The 27,851-nt window shown below is 54.4% G+C and overlaps 1 protein-coding gene across 1 annotated transcript; it reads left to right on the plus strand.

Annotated features, from left to right (window-relative positions):
- The first annotated feature begins 706 nt into the window (after nt 1–706).
- EPHB4 (EPH receptor B4) lies at nt 707–27,725 on the plus strand. Its single transcript, XM_008018515.3, has 17 exons — nt 707–1,393; nt 4,074–4,144; nt 4,419–4,706; nt 5,680–6,076; nt 8,978–9,133; nt 9,386–9,718; nt 10,623–10,747; nt 12,060–12,225; nt 15,343–15,445; nt 15,646–15,710; nt 16,145–16,258; nt 16,365–16,612; nt 22,269–22,484; nt 23,288–23,437; nt 24,596–24,789; nt 24,967–25,122; nt 26,688–27,725. Exons 1-17 carry the CDS (start codon nt 1,342–1,344, stop codon nt 26,815–26,817), a joined length of 2,964 nt encoding a protein of 987 aa, XP_008016706.1. The 5' UTR covers nt 707–1,341; the 3' UTR covers nt 26,818–27,725.
- Nucleotides 27,726–27,851: the final 126 nt, after the last annotated feature.

The following is a 27,851-nucleotide window of genomic DNA, read 5'->3' on the forward strand; positions in this document are numbered from 1 at the left end:
TTTTAGTAGCGACGGGGTTTCACCATGTTGGCCAGGCTGGTCTTGAACTCCTGACCTCAAATGATCCGCCTGCCTCGGCCTCCCAAAGTGCTGGGATTACAGGCGTGAGCCACCGCGCCCGGCCACACCCACCTTTTCTTTACCGTTGCTTCCTCGATTTTTCTCTACTCCCCAGCGCAGCTTAGTGCGCGCCCCCTCCGGACATTTTCCAGGGCTTGGTTGCACGCACAGTAGGTTCTCAACACTGAATATTTATGGGGTGACTGTGAACGTTCGCTGCAAGGTTATCCAAACTGGGACTGCTCCTTGAGGCCCCCTGGGCGGCCCTCTATTCTCCAAAGCTTCTACTCCCTTTTCCTTCCTTTTCCCCCAAACGCAGTCCCTGCGCCCACTAGAGGGTGGTGGGCGCATCCAAGAGCGGCATCTGGAGTCCGCAGCAAGGTCAGAGCGGGCTTTGTGTGCGCGGTGAACATTTACGTGCACGCCTGGGCGGCCCTCCGTGTTGCTGCTAGGTGTGTGTTTTCTCTGCTCCCTGGTGCCAGCCGGGTTCGGGCCTGTCCCGGGGGTCCCTGGGCCCCAGCCCCGACATGCTCGGTCCCAGACAGCGCGCAAGGCCACGGCGCACATCTGGGCGGTCCCGGGGCTCCTCACCCGCCGCCCCTCCCCCTTCTCCAAACTTTCTCCCAACTTCCCGACCTGCTCCACTCGGTGCCCCTCTCCGCTTCTCTCATGAATTATTCAGTAGCGTGAGCTCCAATCAGCGCTCCCCGGGCCCCCTCGCCGAGCCCCGGCTTTAGGGGAGCTGCCCCCGCCCCCCGCGCGCCCCTCCCTCCCGGGCCCGGCGCCGCCCGGCCCAGTCCCAGCGCTGCTCAGCCCCGGCCCGGCCCGCCCGGCCCCGCGCCGCAGTCTCCCTCCCTCCCGCTCCGTCCCCGCTCGGGCTCCAACCATCCCCGCCCGCGAGGAGAGCACTCAGCCCGGCGGCGCGAGCAGAGCCACTCCAGGGAGGGGGGGAGACCGCGAGCGGCCGGCTCAGCCCCCGCCACCCGGGGCGGGACCCCGAGGCCCCGAAGGGACCCCGACTCCAGCCACGTCTTGCTGCGCGCCCGCCCGGCGCGGCCACTGCCAGCACGCTCCCGGCCCGCCGCCCGCGCGCGGCACAGACGCGGAGCCACACTTGGCGCCGCCGCCGGGTGCCCCGCACGCTCGCATGGGCCCGCGCTGAGGGCCCCGACGGAGAGTCCCGCGCGGAGAATCGACGTCCACCCGCCCAGGGAGAGTCAGACCTGGGGGGGCGAGGGCCCCCCAAACTCAGTTTGGATTCTACCCGAGTGAGGCGGCGCCATGGAGCTCCGGGCGCTGCTCTGCTGGGTTTCTTTGGCCGCCGCTTTGGAAGGTGAGTTTCCTTTGGGGAGGCACCCCGTCACTCCTGGGACCTCCCTACCACATCTGGGCCTTTGAGTGGAGTGGCCGGCCTCTGTCTACGCTTACCCAGGCACTCCAATCCCAAACACTTCGGACCGATAGTGCTGGAACGGGAGGGGGGCGGGGAAGAGGCGCCCGGCGGGGAGTGGAGTTTTCTTTTGTTTGGGAAAGAGATGGAGTCTGGCTGCGACCCGGGACATTGCCCTGCCTGGGCTCCCCAAACTCTCACTGCTGACTCCATACGTCCCTGGCAGCGTTTCCTTTCCTCCCTACCCCACTCTTCAAAACTATCTGCAAAGTTTCTGTCCCAGTCCCACCTCCCGCCCTACATGAGGGAAGGTTTCTGGAGGAGCAACGGCAGACAAGGCAGAACTTTTCGTGCTAGGCCCTAAAACGACCCCCATCGCCAATTCTTTAGCGATCACACCTTGATCCTCCAATTCCACACTCCTGCAACAGGATGGCCTCCTTTGCATTCACACATCAAACCCCCAAACCGCTCTCCGACCCACTGCCCCTGCCCCTGCTATAGAGTGGCTCCTTGGTTTCTACAGGCTGCACCCCACTCCTTTAAATGCGGTCTAGATCCCGGCCCCAGGTGAGTCCTGGGCTTCCCTTGAGACCTAGGAGCGGGTAGAAACTGACCTACACAGCCCCCAGGTAGAAACTGAACCTACATGGTCCCCACATCGCCCTAACTAACCTATCTCCCGCCTCCTGGTCTCTCCAAGTGTTGTTTTGGCCATGGATCGCTGTCCCTCCTGGTCCCGTAGAGGGGGAGCCAAGAGCCCTAGAAACCCTCCTTCTGTGTCCCTAATCTCCTTTCAGTGAGCTGCTAACACCCCCCTTTCTCTGTCTGGTATGAAAGTGGTCTATGGGGGGTAGGCTATGAGGGACTCCCGAAGGGAAGGATTCAGTGGAGTTAGAAAAACCCTCTCCCCCCGCCGGGCTGAACAGGATTGCCCTGGGCTAGAGATCAAAGGCTAGGTGTGGGGTTGGGAGTTGAGGGGAGGTTTGCCCAGCTCAGAGAAAGGAGAAGGGAAAAAAAAAAAAACCATGAACGAGGGGAAGAGGAAGGCCAAAGGGGTAGAAAAACCACGAGGACGAGGTGTGGTGAGAAGGAAAGACGCAGAGGAAATGGTGATTGTGACACCTATTACCTGAGTGTTTCCAAGCACTAGGCCTGTGCTGAGCGCCTTACAAATGTTAATTTCACCCGTCCAGCAACGCTGAGGGTGGGTGCTATCATTGCCCCCATTTTTCAGATGAGGAGGCCAGGGCTTAGTTAAAGTTATGTAGTTTATCTAAGGCCCTGTGCTTAGAGGAACAGTGAGAAGTGGAGGCCGAAAGCAAAGGAGAGATAGTGACTTGTCAGAAAGAGAAATTGAGGTGGACAGAGAGTGGAGGAGGAGAGAGAGGTGAGAGACACGCGAACTGACAGATCAAAGTGTGCTGCAGCCGAGCTGGGCTGCAGAAAGGGAGCGGGCTCTCGCTCCAGGCTGCGGATAGCCCGAGGCAGAGACAGTGTGTAAATTGGAGACAGGAAAACACTATCCCGGCTGGAACAATGGAGGGTGGAGACGGCAGCCTCTATCCACCCGCTTCCCAGAACCCGGGCATCCTGTCCCCAGCGAGCAGGACTGTCTCTTGCCACCCGTGGGGACCCTGCACCTCTCACCTCAGGCTGGCTGGCTTCCCACCTGAACCCTGGCCAGAGGACATCATTTGGACCCCAGGAAGAGGCTGTCTCACCCACCCTCTTTCCCTTCTCTCCTGCAGCTCCCATGGGGTAGGAGCCAGGTGTTCTGGCTCCCCTCTCTGCCCTTCCTAGTGCCCACTGCCCCCCACATTGCTGGTGTCTGAGGGGATTCCCCTACCCTCCCTCCTCCAATCCCCACTGCCAGGGGCTGTGCAGTTTTTCCTGATCCCCCCCTCTTCCTCCAGTGCCTGTCCCCTCCCCCGATGATTCGAGCCAAGCCAGGTGTGTTCACCCCTCCCATTCACACCGCCCCCCATAATCTCCTCCCCTCCGCCTTCCCGTAACCAAATCCAGATGTGAGGCCTCTGCGGGAGCCTGGGAACCCTAGCATCCTGGCCTCCAGCGCTTCCTGATCAGGGCACTTGTGAGGAGGGAGGTGCTGGGATGGGGGCCAGGGCTATGCCCCAGGCACAGAGCACTCCCTTCAAGGAGGAAAGGACGGGGTGTTAGGTCTGAAAGCAGGGAGGGGTCTTGGACAGGGAGTGAAGCTGTGGGGTAGAGAGACCGATTCTGGGACTTAGCGGGGGAAACATGGAGGCTAAGACAAGAGGTTCCTCTCCCATACCAGCAGCCTCTGCTCTTGGGGGTCAGGACCGGGGCAGGGCTCTCATTTTAACCCTTTCTGAGCTGCCGCCCCTTCTCCCCATCCATTTTGATCTCCCTCCCTTCTCCAGGAAGGCCTAGATCTGGGGTATCCCAAGGGAGCTCCACGCCTACCAGATGTTGGCGGTGGGGTTGGCACTTAGCAAAAGAGGCCAGAAATCGGAGGCGGGTGCAGAGGGCAGGACTTAGTCCCCTGTTGGCCCCCCAACTCCTCTAGTTCCCACGGATCTGGTCTTCCTGACCTCCCTCCCCAACCCCAAGCAGCACTGACTCTGTCTGTCTGTCTCAGAGACCCTGCTGAACACAAAATTGGAAACTGCAGATCTGAAGTGGGTGACGTTCCCTCAGGTGGACGGGCAGGTGAGAGCTGCACCCAGGAGTTGGAGCTCTGGAGGGAAACTGAGGGAGGAGGGAGGGCCTGTGCCACCTGCTTTCTGTGCGCCACTCCTCACCCCTGTCCCCCCAGATGACAGCAGCCCCAGCAGTGTTGTCTGAGCCCTTCTCCTCAGAGGCACCCTCCCCGCAGTACCAGCGGGCCCCCTTTCTCCATCCCTCTCACTTTATAGGAGTCACCCCAGGCAGCCCTCTCCCTGGCGGCTCCCCAGCCCCCTAGCTGACCTCCTTCTCTGCACAGTGGGAGGAACTGAGCGGCCTGGATGAGGAACAGCACAGTGTGCGCACCTACGAGGTGTGTGATGTGCAGCGTGCCCCGGGCCAGGCCCACTGGCTTCGCACGGGCTGGGTCCCACGGCGTGGCGCCGTCCACGTTTACGCCACGCTGCGCTTCACCATGCTTGAGTGCCTATCCCTGCCTCGGGCCGGGCGCTCCTGCAAGGAAACTTTCACTGTCTTCTACTATGAGAGCGATGCGGACACGGCCACGGCCCTCACGCCAGCCTGGATGGAGAACCCCTACATCAAGGTACCTGGGCGCCACTGGGGCTCAGCCACAGCCAAGGTGGGATTCCAGCCAGCAAGCCTGTGGCCTGGAGGGCAGCCGATGTAGTTCTGAGGCCTCTAACTGGGGCGCTAGGGGCTGGAAGCAGGAGGCTTAGGTCTGGGGAGGGAACAAGGTGATCTTCTGGGCGGAGCAGCAGAATATATGGGGGCTGCCTGGCCCGGTCCCCAGGGAGGCCCAGGGGTCAGGCTTCTCCTCAGGTCAACTCAACCACTCTACCCCACTACGCTCCAGCCACGCTGAGTTTCTCCCATTCCCTGACTGCACCTGGCTGGTTTCCAGCTCGTGACTTTGCAGCGGTGATGTCTCCACCTGGGGGCCTCTCTGCCTCTCACACCCCTACTTGTCTTCCAAGTTCCAGCTCCGAGATCTTGCCTGTGCTGCCTTGGCTGATTCTCTCCTCCCTGTAATCCTGCATACCTCTGTCCACCTGCCTGTCTCAGCACTCATTTTATTTTATTTATTTTTCTTTTATATCTATATTTTTAAAACGGGGTCTTCTATGTTACCCAGGCTGGTCTCTAACTCCTGGGCTCAAGAGATTCTCCCACCTCAGCCTCCTAAAGTGCTGGGATTACAGGCGTGAGGCACTGCGCCCGGCCTCAGGGAACTTTATAACTTCCCTAAGATTCATTCATTGCTGTCTCCTTGACTCTGAGGTCAGGGCCTGGCATGGCGTCAGTGTCAGTAAATGTTTGTAGAATGAGTGAATAAAAAGGGCAGAGGTGCAGGCTAGAGGCTGGGCACATCGCAGGAGCTTTGCAAGGATGAATGGACAGTGTGGGGGCCTGCAGAAAGTGTGCCCTGGGGAAGGTGGAGGGAAGGTTCTGGAACAGAAACCAAGGAGGCCCAGGGGGGTGAGCTGGGAAGAGCACGACAGTCCACTGGGTCCTCAGGGAGTGGGGACAGCAGCGGTGTGCCTCCCCCGCCCTGGCAGGTGGACACAGTGGCCGCGGAGCATCTCACCCGGAAGCGCCCTGGGGCCGAGGCCACCGGGAAGGTGAATGTCAAGACGCTGCGTCTGGGACCACTCAGCAAGGCCGGCTTCTACTTGGCCTTCCAGGACCAGGGTGCCTGCATGGCCCTGCTGTCCCTGCACCTCTTCTACAAGAAGTGCGCCCAGCTGACCGTGAACCTGACCCGCTTCCCGGAGACGGTGCCTCGGGAGCTAGTGGTGCCCGTGGCTGGCAGCTGCGTGGTGGATGCCGTCCCCGCCCCTGGCCCCAGCCCCAGCCTCTACTGCCGTGAGGACGGCCAGTGGGCTGAGCAGCCGGTGACCGGCTGCAGCTGTGCTCCAGGATTCGAGGCGGCCGAGGGGAACACCAAGTGCCGAGGTGAGAGCTGGAGCTTCCCCTGCGACTGCTGCTCATGCGGGGGAGAGTCCTGAACTCCACTCAGGACCCACTTCTTAAGCTTCCATTTTATTTAGTTGTTGAAATGGAGGCTTGCTCTGCCTCCCAGGCTGGAGTGCAGTGGCACAATCTGCTCACTGCAACCTTCGCCTTCCGGGTCCTAGTTCACGCAGTTCTCCTGTCTCAGCCTCCCGAATAGCTGGGACTACAGGCACACGCCACCATGCCCGGCTAATTTTTGTATTTTTAGTAGACAGAGGATTTCACCATGTTGGCCAGACTGGTCTCAAACTCTTGACCTCGTGATCCACCCACCTTGGCCTGCCAAAGTGTTGGGATTACAGGCGTGAGCCACTGCACCCAGCCAACTTTCTGTTTCAAATGCTCTTCCCTCTCCTGAGCACTCAGTTACCAGAGGGTCTGTTTTCTGAGCCCTTTCTCATTTCCAGACTTCTCTTTAACCTTGGCCAACTTCCCTGCTTGCCGAACATGGGAGGCTGGGCCGCAGGACTGTCCTGTGGGGTGGACCTTGTTGGTGCAGGGACAAAGCCTTTAAGGTCTCCACACTTGTTCATTGTGAGTCTCTAATTTACTGATACTGAATTCTCGCTTAGCCTTCTCTCTAGAGCAGGGCTACTTACCCTCTGGTTTTCTAGGGAATCTGTGAGCTTTGATGGAGGAAAAAAATGACTATTTATTTATTTATTTTGAGACGGAGTCTCGCTCTGTCGCCCAGGCTGGAGTGCAGTGTCGTGATCTTGGCTCACTGCAAGCTCCGCCTCCCGGGTTCACAGCATTCTCCTGCCTCAGCCTCCCTAGTAGGTGGGACTACAGGCGCCCGCCACCACGTCTGGCTAATTTTTTGTATTTTTAGTAGAGACAGAGTTTTTCTGTGTTAGCCAGGATGATCTCGATCTCCTGATCTCGTGATCCGCCTGCCTCGGCCTCCCAGAGTGCTGGGATTACAGGCATGAGCCACTGTGCCTGGCCGACTTTTTTTTTTTTTTTTTTTGAGACAGCGTCTTGCTCTGTCGCCCAGGCTAGCGTGTAGTAGCGCGACCTTGGATCACCGTAACCTCCGCTTCCTGGGTTCAAGCGATTCTCCTGCCTCAGCCTCCAGAGTAGCTGGGACTACAGGCACGCACCACCACACCTGGCTAGTTTTTGTATTTTTAGTAGAGACAGGGTTTTGCCATGTTGGCCAGGCTGGTCTCAAACTCCTGACCTCAAGTGATTTGCCCGCCTCCACCTCCCAAAGTGCTGGGATTACAGGCGTGTGTCACCACACCTGGCTGGAAAAAAAAAGACTTTTTATTTTCACCTGAAATTCCACCTGCGGTTGTAACAGGACCTGAGACTTGGGCCTCATGGAAATCATAGCTATTGCTATGGCACAGTGGTTCATGCTTGTAGTTCCAGGACTTTGAGATGCCAAGGTGGGAGGATCACTTGAGCCCAGAAGTTTGAGACCAGCCTGTGCAACATAGCAAGACCCCGTCTCTACAAAAAAAATTTAAAATAATTATCTGGGCGACCTGCCTGACCAACATGGAGAAACCCTATCTCTACCAAAAATACAAAATTAGCCAGACATGGTGGTGCATGCCTGTAATCCCAGCTACTCGGGAGGCTGAGGCAGGAGAATCTCCTGAACCCGGGAGGCAGAGGTTGCGGTGAGCCGAGATCGCGCCATTGCACTCCAGCCTGGGAGCGCACTCCAAAAGGACGGAGTTTGGCTGTTTTTGCCCAGGCTGGAGTACAGTGGCGGGATCTCAGCTCACCGCAACCTCTGCCTCCTGGGTTCAGGCGATTCTCCTGCCTCAGCCTCCCAAGTAGTAGCTGGGATTACAGGCGTGCATCACCACACCTGACTACTTTTGTATTTTTAGTAGAGACAGGGTTCTACCATGTTGGCCAGGCTGGTCTTGAACTCCTGACCTCAAGTGATTTGCCTGCCCAAGGCCTCCTTCTTAGGAAAAAAAAAAAAACAAACCACAGGTATTTACAAGCCATTCCAAGAGCCAAAACATTGTTTTTGCTCATAATGACTTCAGTATTACAGAGGTTAAGAGGCCTGCTGCTATATCTTTTTTTTTTTTTTTTTTGAGACGGAGTCTCACTCTGTTGCCCAGGCTGGAGTGCAGTGGCCGGATCTCAGCTTACTGCAAGCTCCGCTTCCCGGGTTTATGCCATTCTCCTGCCTCAGCCTCCCAAGTAGCTGGGACTACAGGCGCCCGCCACCTCGCCCGGCTAGCTTTTTGTATTTTTTAGTAGAGACGGGGTTTCACTGGGTTAGCCAAGATAGTCTCGATCTCCTGACCTCGTGATCTGCCCATCTTGGCCTCCCAAAGTGCTGGGATTACAGGCTTGAGCCAGCACGCCCGGCCCTGCTGCTATATCTTAATAAAAAAACACAAGTGTTGCTGTAGGCCAAAGTTTTTTCCTCATGTTTCAATCATTGCATTTCAGCTTAATTGGTTTCCCTGGTATTTATATGTATTTTGTGGTGTGCATTTAAAATCATAATTTGGAGTAGAGGTCTTTCTGTGGGCTTCACCAGACTGCCAAGATTAGGGTCAAAACAGGTTAGGATCCCTTCTCTGGAGAGAGTCTCCTTTCTCCTCTAAGAGGAGAGGTTTTGAGATCTTTTGTCCATTTTCCCACCTTAGCACTTCATCACCCTTAAAAGCGCCGGAATTTTTTTCTTTTTTTGGAGATGGGATCTCAGTATGTTGCCCAGACTGGTCTTGAACCCCTTGGCTCAAGCGATCCTCCGGCCTCAGCCTCCCAAAGCGCTGGGATTCAAGACATGAGCCACCAGGCCCCCCGCACAGATGGATGTTTTCATGCATGCTTTTGATGAATGCTTTCTCTTTCTCTCAGCCTGTGCCCAGGGCACCTTCAAGCCCCTGTCAGGAGAAGGGTCCTGCCAGCCATGCCCAGCCAACAGCCACTCTAACAGCATTGGATCAGCCGTCTGCCAGTGCCGCATCGGGTACTTCCGGGCACGCACAGACCCCCGGGGTGCACCCTGCACCAGTAAGTGACCAGCACCCAGGTGCAAGTTCATTGGGGAGGGGTCACAGACCCCTGAGATGGACCCTGACATGGCCCCCATCCTCCCTGGGCTTCTTCCCTTTGTCCCTGGCATGCTGGTCCCTAGCCCAGAGGAACAGGTGGAGCCCGCTTTCTCAAAGGCAAGAGTCCAGCATGGCTGCTGGTCCCTCCACAGACCTCTCCCCACCGCTGCGGAGCAGGTCAGCCTCTGCCTGACTCCCTGGTCTCCTGCAGCCCCTCCCTCGGCTCCGCGGAGCGTGGTTTCCCGCCTGAACGGCTCCTCCCTGCACCTGGAATGGAGTGCCCCCCTGGAGTCCGGTGGCCGAGAGGACCTCACCTACGCCCTCCGCTGCCGGGAGTGCCGACCCGGAGGCTCCTGCGTGCCCTGCGGGGGAGACCTGACTTTTGACCCTGGCCCCCGGGACCTGGTGGAGCCCTGGGTGGTGGTTCGAGGGCTGCGTCCTGACTTCACCTATACTTTTGAGGTCACTGCGTTGAACGGAGTGTCCTCCTTAGCCACGGGGCCCGTCCCATTTGAGCCTGTCAATGTCACCACCGACCGAGAGGGTGAGACTTGGGGGCTGGGGCGGCTGGTGGTCCAGTGGGAGAGATGTCACTGAGGGCCTGAAGGGGAGAGGCAGGGGCTGTGAAGGGTCCCCAGGAAGTATGAGGGGCCGAAGCTTTGGGGGCAAGAGGCAGAAAGAGGGCAATGGCTGGGCTCAGTGGCTCACTCCTGTAATCCCTGCACTTTGGGAGTCTGAGACAGGTGGATCACTTGAGCCCTGGAGTTCAAGACCACCCTGGGTAACATAGGAAGATCTTGTCTCCACAAAACATAAAAATATTAGCCGGGTGAGGCGGTGCATGCCTTTGGTCCCAGCTACTCAAGAGGCTGAGGCGAGAGGATCGCTTGAGCCCAGGAGTTGAAGGCTGCAGTGAGCTATGATCGCACCGCTGTACTCCAGCCTGGGTGACAGAGTGAGACGCTCTCTCAAAATAAAGAATAAGAAAGAGAGGGTGCGGAGGACCTAAAGGTGAGCTGGAGAGTTAAGTACAGGAAGGCTCCCAATGGGACTGGGGGCCGAGAGAATCAAGGAATTCTCGAAACAGCCAGGGAGAAACTGAGATAAGCGTAGCCAGCAGAGGAAGTGTTGGAAAAGATAAGGGACATGGCCAGGCTGATCATAAGGTCAGGAGTTCAAGACTAGCCTGGCCAGCATGGTGAAACCTCGTCTCTACTAAAAATAAAAAAATTAGTCAGGCATGGTGGTGGGCACCTGTAATCCACTTGGGAAGCTGAAGCAGAAGAATTGCTTGAACCCGGGAGGTGGAGGTTGCAGTAATCCGAGACTGTGCCACTGCACTCCAGCCTAGGTGACAGAGCAAGACTCTGTCTCGAAAAAAAAATTTTTTAAAGTTAAGGGACAGACCTACCATGCAGAAGGGTTCCCTGTGTCTCTGCCTCTCACAGTACCTCCCGCAGTGTCTGACATCCGGGTGACGCGGTCCTCACCCAGCAGCCTGAGCCTGGCCTGGGCTGTTCCCCGGGCACCCAGTGGGGCTGTGCTGGACTACGAGGTCAAGTACCATGAGAAGGTGAGGCCATCCCCCGGCCCTGGGGTGGGTGGGCAATGGGTTGTGCTCTCCTGGCTGGGACACATGGGTTGTAGGCACCTGGCAGGTATTTGAATTCCAGCTCTGCCGTGAATTCCCTGGGCAGCCTTGGGTAAGCCCCTTGGCCTGTCTGAGCCTGAGACTCTTCATCTATAAAATAGTTACTGTAATAGTTACCAGCAGCTGGACACAGTGGCTCAGGTCAGGCGTGGTGGTTCACGCCTGTAATACCCTGCACTTTGGGAGCCAAGGTGGGCAGATTACTTGAACCTAGGAGTTTGAGACCAGGCTGGGCAACATGGTGAAACCTCACCTCTATGAAAAATTTAAAATGAAAAAAATTAGACTGGGCACAGTGGCTCATGCCTGTAATCCCAGCACTTTGGGAGGCCGAGGCGGGTGGAACACCTGCGATGAAGACTTCGAGACCAGCCTGGCCAACGTGGTGAAATCCCCATCTCTACTAAAAATACCAAAATTAGCTGGGCATGTTGGCGGGCCCCTGTAATCCCAGCTACTCAGGAGGCTGAGACCGGAGAATCACTTGAACCCAAGAGGTGGATGTTCTAGTGAGCTGAGATGGCGCCATTGCACTGCAGCCTGGGCAACAGAGTGAGACTCCATCTCAAAAAAAAAAAAATTTGCCAGGCATGGTGGCGTGTGCCTGTGGTCCCAGCTACTCGGGAGGCTAAGGTAGGAGAATCACTTGAGCCCAAGTGATTCTCGACTTGAGGTCGAGGCTGCAGTGAGTCGTGTTTGCGCCACTGCATTCCAGCCTGAGAGACAGAGTGAGACCTTGTCTTTTTGTTTGTTTGTTTGTTTTTGAGACGGAGTCTCGCTCTGTTGCCCAGGCTGGAGTGCGGTGGCGCAATCTCCACTCACTGCAAGCTCCGCCTCCCGGGTTCACGCCATTCTCCTGCCTCAGCCTCCCGTGTGGCTGGGACTACAGACGCCCGCCACCGCGCCCGGCTAATTTTTGTATTTTTAGTAGAGACGGGGTTTCACTGTGTTAGTCAGGATGGTCTCGATCTCCTGACCTCCTGATCCGCCCATCTCGGCCTCCCAAAGTGCTGGGATTACAGGCGTGAGCCACCGCGCCCGGCCGACCTTGTCTTAAAAAAAAAAAAAGATATTATGAATACAGCACATGGCTTGTATACATAAGTTCTCCCAAAGGCCCCACCAGCTGCGAGGCAGGCTAGTGATGCGAGTGGAGGGCGAGGGGAGGAGGCAGGAAGAGCAGTAGGAACTTTGGGCCCCACGTGACGGCCACCCCCCTACTTCTCCTGGACAGGGTGCCGAGGGTCCCAGCAGCGTGCGGTTCCTGAAGACGTCAGAAAACCGGGCAGAGCTGCGGGGGCTGAAGCGGGGAGCCAGCTACCTGGTGCAGGTACGGGCGCGCTCTGAGGCTGGCTACGGACCCTTTGGCCAGGAACATCACAGCCAGACCCAACTGGATGGTGAGCCTGGGGAAGGGGTGAGGCTGGGGGTTGGAAAGACCCCCAAAGTTCCTGGGAAGACCCCAGGTCCCCAAAGTCCAATCTTCTTTTTTTCTTTTGAGATGGAGTCTTGCTCTGTCTCTCAGGCTGGAGTACAGTGGCGCCATCTCGGCTCACTGCAAACTCTGCCTCCTGGGTTCAAGCAATTCTCCTGTCTCAGCCTCCCGAGGAGCTGAGATTACAGGCGCCTGCCACTGCGCCTGGCTAATTTTTAGTAGAGACGGGGTTTCACCATGTTGGCCAGGCTGGTCTCGAACTCCTGACTTTGTGATTCACCCGCCTCAGCCTCCCAAAGTGCTGGGATTACAGGCGTGACCCACTGCACCTGGCCAGAGTCCTATCTTCATGTCCTTCTTTCTGTGGATCACATGGCATGCCCTAGAGAGGAAAGAACATAGGGTGTCGGAACCAAAACCAACAGCTGAGTGTGAAGTTCAGCCTGGTTCACTCTATACCCCCAGGCTGGAGTGCAGTGGCGCAGTCAAAGCTCACTGCACGGCCAGGCACAGTGGCTCACCCTGTAATCCCAGCACTATGGGAGGCCGAAGCAGGAGGATCACTTGAGGTCAGGAGTTCGAGACCAGTCTGGCCAACATGGTGAAACCCCATCTCTACTAAAAATACAAAAGTTAGTTGAGCGTGGCGGTGCATGCCTGTAATCCCAGCTACTCGGGAGGCCGAGGCAGGAGAATTGTTTGAACCTGGGAGGTGGAGGTTGCAGTGAGCTGAGATTGTGCCACTGTACTCCAGTCTGGGCAACAGAGCAAGACTGTCTCAAAAAAAAAAAAAAGGCTTGACGTTTAGCAACAACCTGACCCCGAGCTCTCCATTCCCCATCCAATAAACTGGAAATATCATGAAGCTTCCTGCAGGGCTTTGAGGATTGGAGGTAACAGGTTATTTTTAATATGCTAGGCCAGTGGCTTTCTTTTTTCTTAAACTTTTTTTTTTTGAGACATGGTCTTGCTCTATTGCGATCTTGGCTCACCGCAGGCCCTGCCTCCTGTTCTAAATCTGACCTCGTGGTCCGCCTGCCTCGGCCTCCCAGAGTGTTGGGACTACAGGTGTGAGCCACCACGCCCGGCCTAACTTTTTTTTTTTTTTTTTAAGAGACAGGATCTTGCTTTTATCACCCAGGCTGGAGTGCAGTGGCACCATCTGGCTCACTGCAGCCTGCAACTCCCGAGCTCAACCAATCCTCCCGCTTTAGCCTCCCAAGTAGCTGGGACTACAGGCATGTGCCACCGTGCTCTATTAATTTTTTATTTTTATTTTTTGTTGAGACAGTTTCCCTATGTCGCCCAGGCTGGTCTCAAATTTCTGGCCTCAAGCAATCCGCCCGCATCGGCCTCCCAAAGTGCTGGGATTGCAGGTGTGAGCTGCCACACCCGGCCTTGGACCAGTGGCTTTCTAACCTTGTAATTTTCTGTAATAGCTTTACTGAAATACAGTTCCCCTGCCATACAATTTGCCTGTTCAAAGGGTACAATCGATGACTTTTGATACATTCACAGAATTGTGCAGTCACCACCACAAGTAATTTCGGGACATTTTTCAGCACCCTCAAAGGAGACCCTATAGCCCTTAGCCATCACCCTCCACCCAGATCTTTCTGTTGCCTTAACCCCTTGCAAGCACTAATCCACTTTCTGTCTTGAAATCCTCCACTGTGGTCTTCTGTGACTGTTCACCAAGCAGAATGTTTTCAAGGTTTCTGCATGTTGTAGTATATATCCGTGGGTTTTTTTGGTTGTGTTTTGCTTTTTGTTTCTTTGTTTCGGAAACAGGGTCTCATTCTGTCACCCAGGCCGGAGTGCAGTGGTTCAGTTACAGCTCACTGCAGCCTCAACCTCCCAGGCTCGTGATCCTCCAGTCTCAGCCTCCCAAGTAGCTGGGACTGCAGGCATGAGCCACCATGCCCAGCTAATTTTTTTTTTTTTTGGTATTTTTTGTAAAGATGGATTTTACCATGTTACCCAGGCTGGTTTCGAACTCCTGAGCTCAGGCAATCCGCCCACCTCAGCCTCCCAAAGTGCTGTGATTATAGGCATGAGCCACTGGACCTGATCTGTTATTTGTTTTTGTTTTTGACACATGGTTTTGCCCCGTCACCGAGGCTGAAATGTAACAGTGTGATCATAGCGCGTTGCAGCCTCAAACTCCTGGGCTCAAGCAATCCTCCCACCTCGGCCTCCTGAGTAGCTGGGACGTGCCTGGCTAATCATTATTATTTTTTGGTAGAGATGGGGTCTTGCTGTGTTTCCCAGGCTGGTCTTGAACCCCTGGCCTCAAACAATCCTCCCACCTCAGCATCTCAAAGTACTGGGATTACGGGCATGAGCCACTGCTCCTGGCCAGTATTTCATTTCTTTTTATGGAGACGTAACAATCAGTTGTGTGGAAATAGCCGATTTTGTTTATTATTTTATCTTTTAGTGAACATTTCAATTGTTTCCACTTTTTGGATAAAAACCTGAAAATGTTTCATCTTTAGAATGTTTCATTGAATGGAGATTTTTTTTGTGTGTGGACTCTGGTATTTAAACTACAACCAAATCACAACCACTCTGGTGGCTGGCATGCTGGCTTATGCCCAGGCTGGTTCAAGACCAGCCTGGCCAACATGGTGAAACCCCATTACAACTAAAAATACACAAATTAGCTGAGCATGGTGGTACACACCTGTCATCCCAGCTACTCAGGAGGCTGAGGCAGGATAATTGCAGAACCCGGGAGGCAGAGTTTGCAGTGAGCTGAGATTGCACCACTGCACTCCAGCCTGGGCGACAGAGTGAGACTGCATCTCAAAAAACAAACAAAAAGCTACTCTGGCAGTAAAAACATTGTGGAACTTCCTCCCTTGCCCTGAGGGACTTCAGAAGAGCCTGCTGGCCCCTGGAGGACAATTTGAAACCCATGGTCTGCTCCCTGACCCTGCCTGCCTGTGTCCTCTCCCTCCACCTGTCCCCTGTACTGGGGACCTGTTCTCAGGAGACCACAGTTCATTGCTCAGAGCCGGAGCTGGGGCCTCCTGCAGGTCCATCAGTTTCTCCTGATCAACAGCCTTTCCTTCTGCAGAGAACGAGGGCTGGCGGGAGCAGCTGGCCCTGATTGCGGGCACGGCGGTCGTGGGTGTGGTCCTGGTCCTGGTGGTCATTGTGGTCGCCGTTCTCTGCCTCAGGTAAGAGCTCTGACACCCAGAGGGCCCTGGAAGCCCTGAGTGGATGGCCACCTGCCTGGGTGCTACAGGGCAAGACTTTCTGGGTGCCCCCAGCCTCTTTTTACTTGAAATCTTCTCCAATCCCTGCTCCTCCCATCACTGTGTGCCTCATAGAGATGTGTGACTCAGTTTACCTTTTGCTCCTTTCCCATTGGCTACAGGAAGCAGAGCAACGGGAGAGAAGCAGAATATTCGGACAAACACGGACAGTATCTCATTGGGCACGGTGGGTTGCCCTAATGTGATGGAAAATAGGGGCTTGGGACTGGGTGCGGTGGCTTCTATCTGTAATCCCAGAACTTTGAGAGGCAGAGGTGGGCGGATCACTTGAAGTCAGGAGTTCGAGACCAGCCAGGCCAACATGTTGAAACTCTGTCTCTATAAAAAAATACAACAGTTAGCCAGGCATGGTGGTGGGCACCTGTAATCCCAGCTACTCGGGAGGCTGAGGCAGGAGAATCACTTTAACCTGGGAGGCAGAGGTTGCAGTGAGCCAAGATTGTGCCCCTGCACTCCAGGCCTGGGCAACAGAGCGAGACTGCATCTCAGGAAAAAAACAAAAACAAGGAAATAGGGACTTGGGGCCAAGAGCTATGAGCCGAGCCTCTGAGTCCAGTGGGAGTTAATTCCTGGCTGACGGGGCCCTGCCTGATTTCTCAGGTACTAAGGTCTACATCGACCCCTTCACTTACGAAGACCCTAATGAGGCTGTGAGGGAATTTGCAAAAGAGATCGATGTCTCCTATGTCAAGATTGAAGAGGTGATTGGCGCAGGTGAGAGCGGAAGCGGAAGGCTGCCCCGGCACCTGGGAACGAAGCGGGAGTGGGCAGGGCCACATCAGGGCGGGAGAGCTGATGACGTCCGCGTCCTTGTTTGAAGGTGAGTTTGGCGAGGTGTGCCGGGGGCGGCTCAAGGCCCCAGGGAAGAAGGAGAGCTGTGTGGCAATTAAAACCCTGAAGGGTGGCTACACGGAGCGGCAGCGGCGCGAGTTTCTGAGCGAGGCCTCCATCATGGGCCAGTTCGAGCATCCCAATATCATCCGCCTGGAGGGCGTGGTCACCAACAGCATGCCTGTCATGATTCTCACGGAGTTCATGGAGAACGGCGCCCTGGACTCCTTCCTGCGGGTGAGCACCCTCCCTGGCTTCCGCAGCCACCTGGAGTTCCCGCTTACACCCAGAGGCCACTTGGGCTAAGAAGCCAGGACAGACAGTGGATCCCACGTCAGCTTCTCCAGCCTTTTCCTCTTGGGCTAAGCCCTGGTCCTCTGCCTTTTTTTTTTTTTTTTTTTTAAAGACAGAGCCGGCCGGGCGCAGTGGCTCAAGCCTGTAATCCCAGCACTTTGGGAGGCCGAGACGGGCGGATCACGAGGTCAGGAGATCGAGACCATCCTGGCTAACACAGTGAAACCCCGTCTCTACTTAAAAAATACAAAAAACTAGCTGGGCGAGGTGGCGGGCGCCTGTAGTCCCAGGTACTCGGGAGGCTGAGGCAGGAGAATGGTGTGAACCCAGGAGGCGGAGCTTGCAGTGAGCTGAGATCTGGCCACTGCACTCCAGCCTGGACAAGAGAGCCAGACTCCGCCTCAAAAAAAAAAAAAAAAAAAGACAGCCTTGCTCTGTCGCCCAGGCTGGAGTGCAGTGGCGCGATCTCGGCTCATTGCCATCTCCACCTCCAGGGTTCAAGCGATTCTTCTGTCTCAGTCTCACAAGTAGTTGGCACGATAGGCGTCCACCACCATGCCGACTAATTTTTGTATTTTTAGTAGACACAGGGTTTCACCATGTTGGCCAGGCTGGTATCAAACTTCTGACCTCAAGTTATCTCCCGGCCTCAGCCTCTGAAAAAGTGTTGGTATTACAGGTATGAGGCACCATGTCCGGCTGGTCCTCTGCCTTTAATTTTCCCTCTGGGAAAGGCCGGGCTCCTGGGACCTTCCTTTGCCACTGACCCATACAGCTGAAGGTTGTCGTTCCTTCTTTTTTAAATTTTGTTTTAATTTAATTTTTTATTTTTTTTAGGACAGGGTCTCACTCTGTCATCCAGGCTGGAGTGCAGTGGTGCATTCACAGCTCACTGCAGCCTTGACCTTCTGGGTTCAAGTGATCCTCCCGCCTCAGCCCCCTGAGTAGCTGGAACTACACTCACGTACCACCATGCTCAGCAAATTTTAAAATTTTTTTGTAGAGACAGGATCTTGATAGGTTGCCCAGGTTGGTCTGAAATTCCTGGCCTCAAGCGATCCTCCCTCCTCAGCCTCCCAAAGCACTGGGATTACAGGCATGAGCCACCGTGCCTGGCCTGTCCTTCCTTCATTTGACAAATATTTACCGAGTGCCTTCTATGCACCAGCCATCCTCCCAGTCCCCAAGAATAAAGCTATGCACACAGCAAACTGGATTTCTGCTCCTGGGGAACAGACGGTCTAATGGGACAGGGGGACTGAAAATTAGCAAGTGCTTTTTAAAAAAGTAAACAAATCATTTCAAATGTGAAAAAAAGCAAACAGGGTCATTCATGCAAATATGGCTAGAGAGGAAAGGGAAGAACTTAACTTTATTTGGTCACTTTACCAGATTTTACTGACTTTTTTTTTTTTAACTTTATTAGGCTTTTTTTAAAAAAAAAAAAAAAAAAAGACCGAGTCTCCATCTGTCACCCAGGCTGGAGTGCAATGGTGCGTTCTTGGCTCACCACAATGTCCACCTCCTGGGTTCAAGTGATTCTCCTGCCTCAGCCTCCTGAGTAGCTTGGAATTACAGGCATGCGCCACCATACCCGGCTGATTTTTGTATTTTTAGTAGAGACTGGGTTTCACCATGTTGCCCAGGCTTGTCTTGAACTCCTGGGCTCGAGTGATCCACCCATCTCGGCCCCACAAATTGCTGGGATTACAGACATGAGCCACCATGCTTGGCCTAGGCATCTTTTTTTAAAAAATCAAAACATTTTTCTATGTAGCAAAATAACATTGCATTGAACAGAATTATAGTGATTCCCTAGTGTCATTGAATACCTAGCTGATTTTCATGTTTCTCTAGTTGTTCCAAAAATGTCCTTCACGGCTGCTTTATTCCAACCAGGATTCAGTTCAGGACCACGCTTTGTATCTGGTTATTATATATATTTTATTTATTTATTTTAGAAACAGGGTCTTGCCCTGTCACCCAATTTAGAGTGCAGTGGTGCAGTCATAGCTCACTGCAGCCTCCAAACTCCTTGGCCCAGGTGATCCTCCTACCTCAGCCTCCTGGGTAGCTGGGACTACAGGTGCACACCACCACACCTGGCTAATTTTTTAATTTTTTGTGGAGATGGAGTCTCGCTATGTTGCCTAGGCTGGTCTCAAACTCCTGGACTCAAGCAATCCTGCCTCCTTAACCTCCCAAAGTGCTGGGATTACGGGCATGAGTCACCGCGCCTACTGATTATTATATTTTCGAGCCTTTCTAAATCCTGAGCAGCTCCTTATGATGACACTGACACACTGAGGGGTTGGGTCTCTTGTCTGCCTGAATGTCTTGTTTTCTGGATTTATGAGATTCTTCTTGTGGGATCATTTAGCTTGTGTCTCTGTATTTTCTGTAAGAGAAGCTCTATCTGATGTGGGATTTTTTTGGTTTAGTTTGTTTGTTTGGTTTTTGAGACGGAGTCTCGCTCTGCCGTCCAGGCTGGAGTACAGTGGAACGATCTTGGCTCACTGCAACCTCCACTTCCTGGGTTCAAGAGATTCTTTTGCCTCAGCCACCTGAGCAGCTGGGACTACAGGCGAGTGCCACCACGCCCAGCTAATTTTTGTATTTTTAGTAGAGACGGAGTTTCATCGTATTGGCCAGGATGGTCTTGAACTTCTGACCTCGTGATCTGCCTGCCTCGGCCTCCCAAAATGCTGGGATTACAAGCATGAGCCACCGCGCCTGGCTGATTTTTGTATTTTTAGTAGAGGCGGGATTTCACCATGTTGGCCAGGCTGATCTCAAATCCCTGGCCTCAAGTCACGCACCCTCCTTGGCCTCCCAAAGTGCTGGGATTAAAGGCGTGAGCCACCAATACTGGTCAAAGAGACAGAAAGCTGCTTAAAGGCACAGTGGCTCACACTGCACTCTACAAAATACAAAATACAGCTCTACAAAAAATATAAAAATGTGCAGAGCATGATGGCACATATCTGTAGTCCCAGCTACTCTGGAGGCTGAGGCAGGAGGATCACTTAAGCCTGGGAGATTGAGGCTGCAGTGAGCCATCATTGCACTACTCACTACTGCATTCCAACCTGGGCGATCCCATCTCTTTTTTTTTTTTTTTTTGAGATGGAGTCTCACTCTGTCCCCCAGGCTGGAGTGCTGTGGCACGATCTTGGCTCACTGCAAGCTCCACCTCCCGGGTTCGTGCCATTCTCCTGCTCAGCCTCCCGAGTAGCTGGGACTGCAGGCGCCCGCCACCATGCCTGGCTAGTTTTTTGTATTTTTAGTAGAAATGGAGTTTCACCGTGTTAGCCAGGATGGTCTTGATCTCCTGACCTGGTTATCCGCCCGCCTTAGCCTCCCAAAAAGGCGTGAGCCATCACGCCTGGCCTCCCATCTCTTAAAAAGAGAGAGAGACGGGAAGGCGAGTGCAGGTGAACCTGGTAAACAGAGGAGAGATGGTAGACCCTGCATTGGGCAGTGTGATGAGAACCCGCTGGAGGGCTTTGGCAGGAGAGTGGTTTAAGAGGATCCCGCTGGGCACAGTGGCTCACACCTGTAATCCCAGCACTTTGGGAGGCCGAGGCAGGTAGATCACTTGAGGTCAGGAGTTTGAGACCAGCCTGGCCAACATGGTGAAACCTTGTCTCTACTAAAAATACAAAAATTAGCCAGGCGTGGTGGTGCACCCCTGTAATCCCAGCTACTCAGGAGACCAAGACAGAAGAATCGCTTGAACTCAGGAGGCGGAGGTTGCAGTGAGCCAAGATAATGCCACTTTACTCCAGCCTGGACAACAGAGCGAGACTCCGTCTCAAAAAAAAAAAAAAATACAAAGACGTCTTTGCTGAATGCTGGGGAGCAAGAGCGGGAGCTGGGAGAGGCCTGCAGCAGAAGTCTGTTGCCAGCATCCAGGCTGTGGGGTGAAGGGAAGGGTTTGGATTTGGGACATGTTTTGGAAGCATCACCAGCAGAACTTGCCAATGGATTGGAAGTGGCTGGTGAGGGAGAAAAGGGGGTCACAGGAGACTCTGAGGTCTATACCCTGACCATCTGACAAGTAGGATGGTGTTGCCATGAACTGAGTAGGGAGTAGGGCAGGTGCAGGTCTGGAGGGGATTCAGAATTCAGTTTTTGGACTCTATGTCCCTGGTTCTGTAGGGCTGCAGACAGTCTCCTGAATCTTAGCTGAACCCAGAAAATGGGATTTGTTTACTGTCTGTGACTTGTTGGTTTCCCTGGTGAGAGGGAACTCTTTCAAGGTCAAGGTTGGACTTCAGACCTTGGTTTCTGCACTCAATCAGTGGCCATACTGCAGTTCCTCACTGTTCTCTTGCAAATCCACACACAGCTAGTCCAAGAGGGCTGAACAGTTTTGTGGTTGGATCAGCACCGGTGCATCTCCACCTGTAGACAGGTCGCTCAGGTGACTCATGCCTGTAATCCCAGCACCTTGCGGGAGGCCAAGGTGGGAAGATCGCTTGAGACCAGGAGTTAGAGACAAGCCTGGGAAACACAGTGAGACCCCCACCTCTACCAAAAAAAAAACCAACCCTTTGTTTTAATTAGCCAGTGCAGTGATGTGCACCTGTAGTCCCAGCTATTAAGGAGGCTGAGGCAGAAGGATCCTTTAAGCCCAGGAGTTTAAGGCTGTGGTGAACCATGATCGTGCCACTGCACTCCAACCTGGGGGAAAGAAAGAGACCCTGTCTCCAAAAAACTGAAAAACAGAAAAGCATTTGTTGAGTATTTCCTGGGTGTAAAGCAGTGTACCAGGTTAAATAGAAGGAAAACTTGAAATAATTTTTGAAATTATAACCTAATTTGGAGAGACTGAATACTTACCATTGAAACAGCAACCGTTGTAAGTTAAGCAATGGGTTGTGATATTGTAGCAAAAACCGAGAAAACTTGGGAAAAGAAAGGAAGGCTCACCTGGGAGAGTTGGGGACTTGCCCTACAGGTGAGTTGTGAGGTGCGTCTGGAAGCGACATATACAGTTCAGGAAGTGGACGGGAGGCTGGATGTGGTGACTCAACACCTGTAATCCCAGTGCTTTGGGAGACCCAGGCGGAAAGATCACTTCAGGCCAAGAGTTAAAGACCAGCCTGGCAACATAATGGGAACCTATCTCTACTAAAAATTAAAAAATTATCCAGACATAATAGCACATGCCTATTGTTCCAGCTACTCAGGAGGCCGAGGCAGGCGAATCACGAGGTCAGGAGATCGAGACCATCCTGGCTAACATGGTGAAAACCCGTCTGTACTAAAAATACAAAAAATTAGCCGGGCGTGGTGGCAGGCACCTGTAGTCCCAGCTACTCGGGAGGCTGAGGCAGGAGAATGGCGGGAACCCGGGAGGCAGAGCTTGCAGTGAGCCGAGATCGCGACACCGCACTCCAGCCTGGGCGACAGAGCTAGACTCTGCCTCAAAAAAGAAAAAAAGCATGGCACACGTATACATATGTAACAACCCTGCACGTGCACATGTATCCTAGAACTTAAAGTATAAAAAAAAAAAAAAAAAAAAGGTGGATGGGAGGGGGAACGGTGGGTGGGCTGTCCTCACCAAGCCCCCACCCCATCTGCTCTCCAGCTGAACGATGGACAGTTCACGGTCATCCAGCTCGTGGGCATGCTGCGGGGCATCGCCTCGGGCATGCGGTACCTTGCCGAGATGAGCTACGTCCACCGAGACCTGGCTGCTCGCAACATCCTAGTCAACAGCAACCTGGTCTGCAAAGTGTCTGACTTTGGCCTTTCCCGATTCCTGGAGGAGAACTCTTCTGATCCCACCTACACGAGCTCCCTGGTAACGCTGGGGACCAGGGGTGTGAGCTTCTTAGGGCCAGGTGGGGAGGGCAGGTTGGAAAGGTGGGAGGCTGAGGGTTTGGCAGCCCTGCTCCGGGGCGAGGATAGAGGAGCAGGCTGTGGGTGGCGGGGACAGTCAGCTCCGGGAAGCCGACTTCCAGACGTCTAGGAAAATAACAGTTGGATAACCTGGGCAACACAGCAAGACCCCATCTCTACAAAAAAGGTAAAAGATTAGCCAGGCGCAGTGGCATGCATCTGTAGTCCCAGCTATTTGGGAGGTTGAGGCAGGAGGATCGCTTAAGCCCAGGAGTTGGAGGCTGCAGTGAGCTATGAATGTGCCACTGTACTGCAGCCTGGGCGACGGAGTAAGACCCTGTCTCGAAAGAACAGTGGCCAGGCACGGTGGCTCATGCCTGTAAATTCATTCAGCACTTTGGGAGGCTGAGGCGGGAGGATCACCTGAGGTCAGGAGTTCGAGACCAGCCTGGCCAACATTGGGAAACCCTGTCGCTACTAAAAATACAAAATTAGCTGGGGTGGGGGAGGTGGTGTACGCCTGTAATCCCAGCTACTCAGGAGGCTGAGGTAGGAGAATCACTTGAACCAGGGAGGCGGAGGTTTCAGTGAGCCAAGATTGTGCCACTGCAGTCCAACCTGGGCAAACAGCATTGGAGAGTAGGAGGCTTGGGGCCTGAGCTAGGGAAAAAAAGCCGAGTGGGGTTGGGGTCTAGGGGGCAGTGTGCTGGGTCTGCTGAGTCCCTCAGTGAGTCCCCCAGCTCACCTTTTCTTCTCCTTCTTCAGGGAGGAAAGATTCCCATCCGATGGACTGCCCCGGAGGCCATTGCATTCCGGAAGTTCACTTCTGCCAGTGATGCCTGGAGTTACGGGATTGTGATGTGGGAGGTGATGTCATTTGGGGAGCGGCCATACTGGGACATGAGCAATCAGGATGTAAGTGTCCCATGGTCGTACCAAGCTTTCCTCGAGTGTTTTCTCACCTGGGATTTGGGGTGAAGGGTGGGTTCCCAGAAAGTCATGACTGCTGGGTTCTTGAGACCGTGGAGATGACAAAAAAGGAGAATTGATCTTTGTATCAAAGAGTTAAGATGCAGGGCCAGGCCTAGTGGCTCAACGCCTGTAATCCCAACACTATGGGAGGCTGAGGAGGGGGGATCACTTGAACTCAGGATCTTGAGACCAGCCTGGGTATCACAGCCGGATCCTATCTCTAGAAAAAAGTTTTAAAAAGAGTTGGGAACCTGGCGTGGTGTCTCCCACCTGTAATCCCAGCACTTTGGGAGGCCAAGGTGGACAGATCACCTGAGGTCAGGAGTTCAAGACCAGCCTGGCCAACATGGTGAAACCCCGTTTCTAAAAATATACAAAAAATTAGCCGAGCATGATGGCGGGTGCCTGTAATCCCAGCTACTCGGGAGGCTGAGACAGGAGAATCGCTTGAACCCAGGAACAGAGGCTGCAGTGAACTAAGATCACGCCATTGCATTCCATCCTGGGCAACTGAGTGAGACTTCATCTTAAAAAATAAATAAAAGAGTTGGGGCCGGGCGCCGTGGCTCATGCCTGTAATCCCAGCACTTTGGGAGGCCGAGACGGGTGGATCACAAGGTCAGGAGATCGAGACCATCCAGGCCGACACGGTGAAACCCCGTCTCTACTAAAAATACAAAAAAAAAATTAGCCAGGCGTAGTGGCGGGCGCCTGTAGTCCCAGCTACTCGGGAGGCTGAGGCAGAAGAATGGCGAGAACTCAGGAGGCGGAGCTTGCAGTGAGCCGAGATTGTGCCACTGCACTCCAGCCTGGGCGAAAAAAAAAAAAAAAAAAGAGTTGGATACAGCATATTGGGGTCGCAGAAGGATGCAGAGACGGAGGGCAGGGTTGGGAGGTAACATGTCTGTATCATAGCCTAAGAGCTGCTGGGGCCTCCAGCCACAGAGGGCTTCAACTCTGGCTAGGAAGATTCCTGGATCTGTGATTTTTGTGGGGGCTGTGGCTGCTATGCTACCATCTGCCAGGCCACCATTACCTGGGCCTGTTAGCATCTTGCTTTTCCTGGACAGCCTTACCCAGAGCTGCTTCCCCTCTTTCCAGGTGATCAATGCCATTGAACAGGACTACCGGCTGCCCCCGCCCCCAGACTGTCCCACGTCCCTCCACCAGCTCATGCTGGACTGTTGGCAGAAAGACCGGAATGCCCGGCCCCGCTTCCCTCAGGTGGTTAGCGCCCTGGACAAGATGATCCGGAACCCTGCCAGCCTCAAAATCGTGGCCCGGGAGAATGGCGGGTGAGGACTGCAGGGAATGGGCCCCTTCCTGCTCTCTGCCCCCACTCCTTGCCCAGAAGTGTCTGTTCATTGATGTTAGGTGGAAGGGTCTCTGTCCGCCTCTCCAAGGCTGGGCTCCACCTCCTCGCCCGGACCCGCGCCTGGTACTCAGCATTCCTCCCCATCCTTGCCTCCCAGGGCCTCACACCCTCTCCTGGACCAGCGGCAGCCTCACTACTCAGCTTTTGGCTCTGTGGGCGAGTGGCTTCGGGCCATCAAGATGGGAAGATACGAAGAAAGTTTTGCAGCCGCTGGCTTTGGCTCCTTTGAGCTGGTCAGCCAGATCTCTGCCGAGTAAGTAGCGGCAGGAGCTGGAGTGGGGCGGGGAAAGCAAGGCAGCTGGAGTCAGGCCCATGGGGTCTGCAGGGGCTTTTGGGGTCAGCTTCGGGTGCCAACGCTGTCTTCTCGCACGGCGTTCATGCCATGCCTAGAAGGGCCCCGGAGGAGCAGTAACAGCCCCGTGTAGCCAAGGACCCAAGGACTCTTTGGGGCCAGCCTGCCCGCCTCACCTCCTCCTGCCATCACTGCCCTGGGCCATCGCGTTTCCGCCTCTCACTCCGTATCTATCTTTGTGCATCTATCTGCATTCCAGGCCTGGCTCTCACAGTAACAACGTGTCAACTCGGGTTCTCTTTTTCCACCCATAAAAGGAGAAGATTGGGCTAGGTTTTGGAGATCCTCTTCAGCTTTTATGTGAAATGGTTTTATGATTCCTCGCCTCCCAAAGGCTGCATATCCCCACTTGGCCTTTGTCTGCTACTCCCCCTTTCTGCTTTCCCGTTTCTCTCCCAAGATCTCCTCTCATCCCAGGTTGAATAACAGAAATAGAAGGAATATAAAAATCTGAAGGCCGGGCACGGTGGTTCATGCCTGTAATCCCAGCACTTTGGGAGGCCGAGGCGGGTGGATAACTTGAGGTCAGGAGTTTGAGCCCATTGTGCACAACTTGGTGAAACCTTATCTCTACTAAAAATACAAAAATTAGCTGGGCATAGTGGTGCGTGTCTGTGATACCAGCTACTCAGGAGGCTGAGGCAGGAGAATCGCTTGAACCTGGGAGGTGGAGGTTGCAGCGAGCCAAGATTGTGCCATCGCACTCCAGCCTGGATAACAGAGTGAAACTCCATCTCAAAAAAAAAAAAAAAAGTGTGAAGGCCGGGTGGTGGCTCATGCCTGTAATCCCAGCAATTTGGGAGGCTGAGGTGGACTGATGCTTTAGCCCAGGAGTTTGAGAGCAGCCTGGCCAACATAGCAAAACCCCATCTCTACAAAACAAAAACAAAAAACTTAGCCGGGCATGGTGGTGCGTGCCTGAGGTCTCAGCTACTCTGGAGGCTAGAGCCAGAGGGTCCCAGGCCAGTCTGCCCCTGCCCCGTGGGGCCTGGGCACATCCCTCCCTAATTCTTCCCAGCCTCTCTCTGACCCAGAGGGCCTCCTCTCCCTTTTTTCCCCTTATCTCAGTCTCCAGCCATCAGCAACCTCCTCTTCCTCTCCACCCAGCTCTTCCTCTCCCACTTCAGCCTTTTCTTTCTCACGTCTCCATTTCCCTCTACGGCAATCTGTGCAGCCTCTTCCCCTAGTCTCAGTTTGCGGGACTTTCTCTCTTTTCCTTCCTTCCCTGGTACCCAAGCCAAAGCCCCCCGCCTCTGGCCTCCAGCCCCACCCGCTACTGCGGCTGCACAGGAGGATGGCTGCCTGGCTCCTAAAACTGCCCCGCAACTGTTGACATCGGTTCTCCCTCTTCCGCTGGCTTTTCTGATTGGCTTACAATCCTGAGGCTAGGACCAGCTCAGTAGCTAAGTGAGGAGAGTGGCCACAGGGACCCTAGGGTCTCACCGAGCTCTCCTTTCCTTCTACAGGGACCTGCTCCGAATCGGAGTCACTCTGGCGGGACACCAGAAGAAAATCTTGGCCAGTGTCCAGCACATGAAGTCCCAGGCCAAGCCAGGAGCCCCGGGTGGGACCGGAGGACCGACCCCGCAGTACTGACCTGCAGGAACTGCCCACCCCAGGGACATGGCCTCCCCATCTTTCTGGGGCAGAGTGGGGACTCACAGAGGCCCCCAGCCCTGAGCCCCGCTGGATTGCACTTTGAACCCGTGGGGTGGGGAGTTGGCAATTTGGAGATAGGATTTGGGGGTTCTGCCATAATAGGAGGGGAAAATCACCCCCCCAGCCCCCTCGGGGAACTCCAGACCAAGGGTGAGGGTGCCTTTCCCTCGGGACTGGGTGTGACCAGAGGGAAAGGAAGTGCCCATCATCTCCCAGCCTCCCCAGGTGACCCCCCTCACCTTGACGGGTGCCTTCCCGCAGACCAAAGAGTGTGACTCCCTTGCCAGCTCCGGAGAGGGGGACTGTCCCAGGGGGCAAGAAGGGTGTCAGGGCCCAGTGACAAAACCATTGGGGTTTGTAGTCCCAACTTGCTGCTGTCACCACCAAACTCAATCATTTTTTCCCTTGTAAATGCCTCTCCCCCAGCTGCTGCCTTCATATTGAAGGTTTTTGAGTTTTGTTTTTGGTCTTAATTTTTCTCCCAGTTCCCTTCTTGTTTTTTCGTTTGGTTTTTCTACCGTCCTTGTCAGAACTCTGTGTTGGAGGGAACCTGTTTTTCACTACGGCCTCCTTTGCCCAAGTTGAAACAGGGATCCATCATTGTGTCTGTTTCCAGAACAGTGCCTTGGTCATGCCGCCTCCCGGGATCCCGCCTGGGACCCCCAAGCTGTGTCCCATGAAGGGGCGCGGGGTGAGGTAGTAAAAGGGGCGGTAGGTGGTGGTGGAACCCAGAAACGGATGCCGGTGCTTGGAGGGGTTCTTAAATTATATTTAAAAAAGTAACTTTTTGTATGAATAAAAGAAAATGGGACGTGTCCCAGCTCCGGGGGTGACGGGGTGACGGACTACGTTTCTAAGGAGAGGGGGGCTGGGTAGGGAGGGCTTTGTGACTGACTGACAGCGGTCAGAGGTCTGGAGGCTGCAGGGCTGTAGGGGCTGGAACTCGGTTATGAGCCCCAGGGTGTGTTTGA

Source organism: Chlorocebus sabaeus, chromosome 28 (genome assembly GCF_047675955.1).
Source record: "Chlorocebus sabaeus isolate Y175 chromosome 28, mChlSab1.0.hap1, whole genome shotgun sequence".
In the NCBI taxonomy this organism is placed as follows: Eukaryota; Metazoa; Chordata; class Mammalia; order Primates; family Cercopithecidae; genus Chlorocebus; species Chlorocebus sabaeus.

Bases quoted from the DNA above. Each gene is read 5' to 3' on its own strand.
- EPHB4 (XM_008018515.3), top strand. From the start codon at position 1,342: ATGGAGCTCCGGGCGCTGCTCTGCTGGGTTTCTTTGGCCGCCGCTTTG. The intron at 4,707-5,679 runs GTACCTGGGCGC...CCGCCCTGGCAG, and splicing joins TGGAGAACCCCTACATCAAG to GTGGACACAGTGGCCGCGGA. The intron at 15,446-15,645 runs GTAAGAGCTCTG...CATTGGCTACAG, and splicing joins GTCGCCGTTCTCTGCCTCAG to GAAGCAGAGCAACGGGAGAG.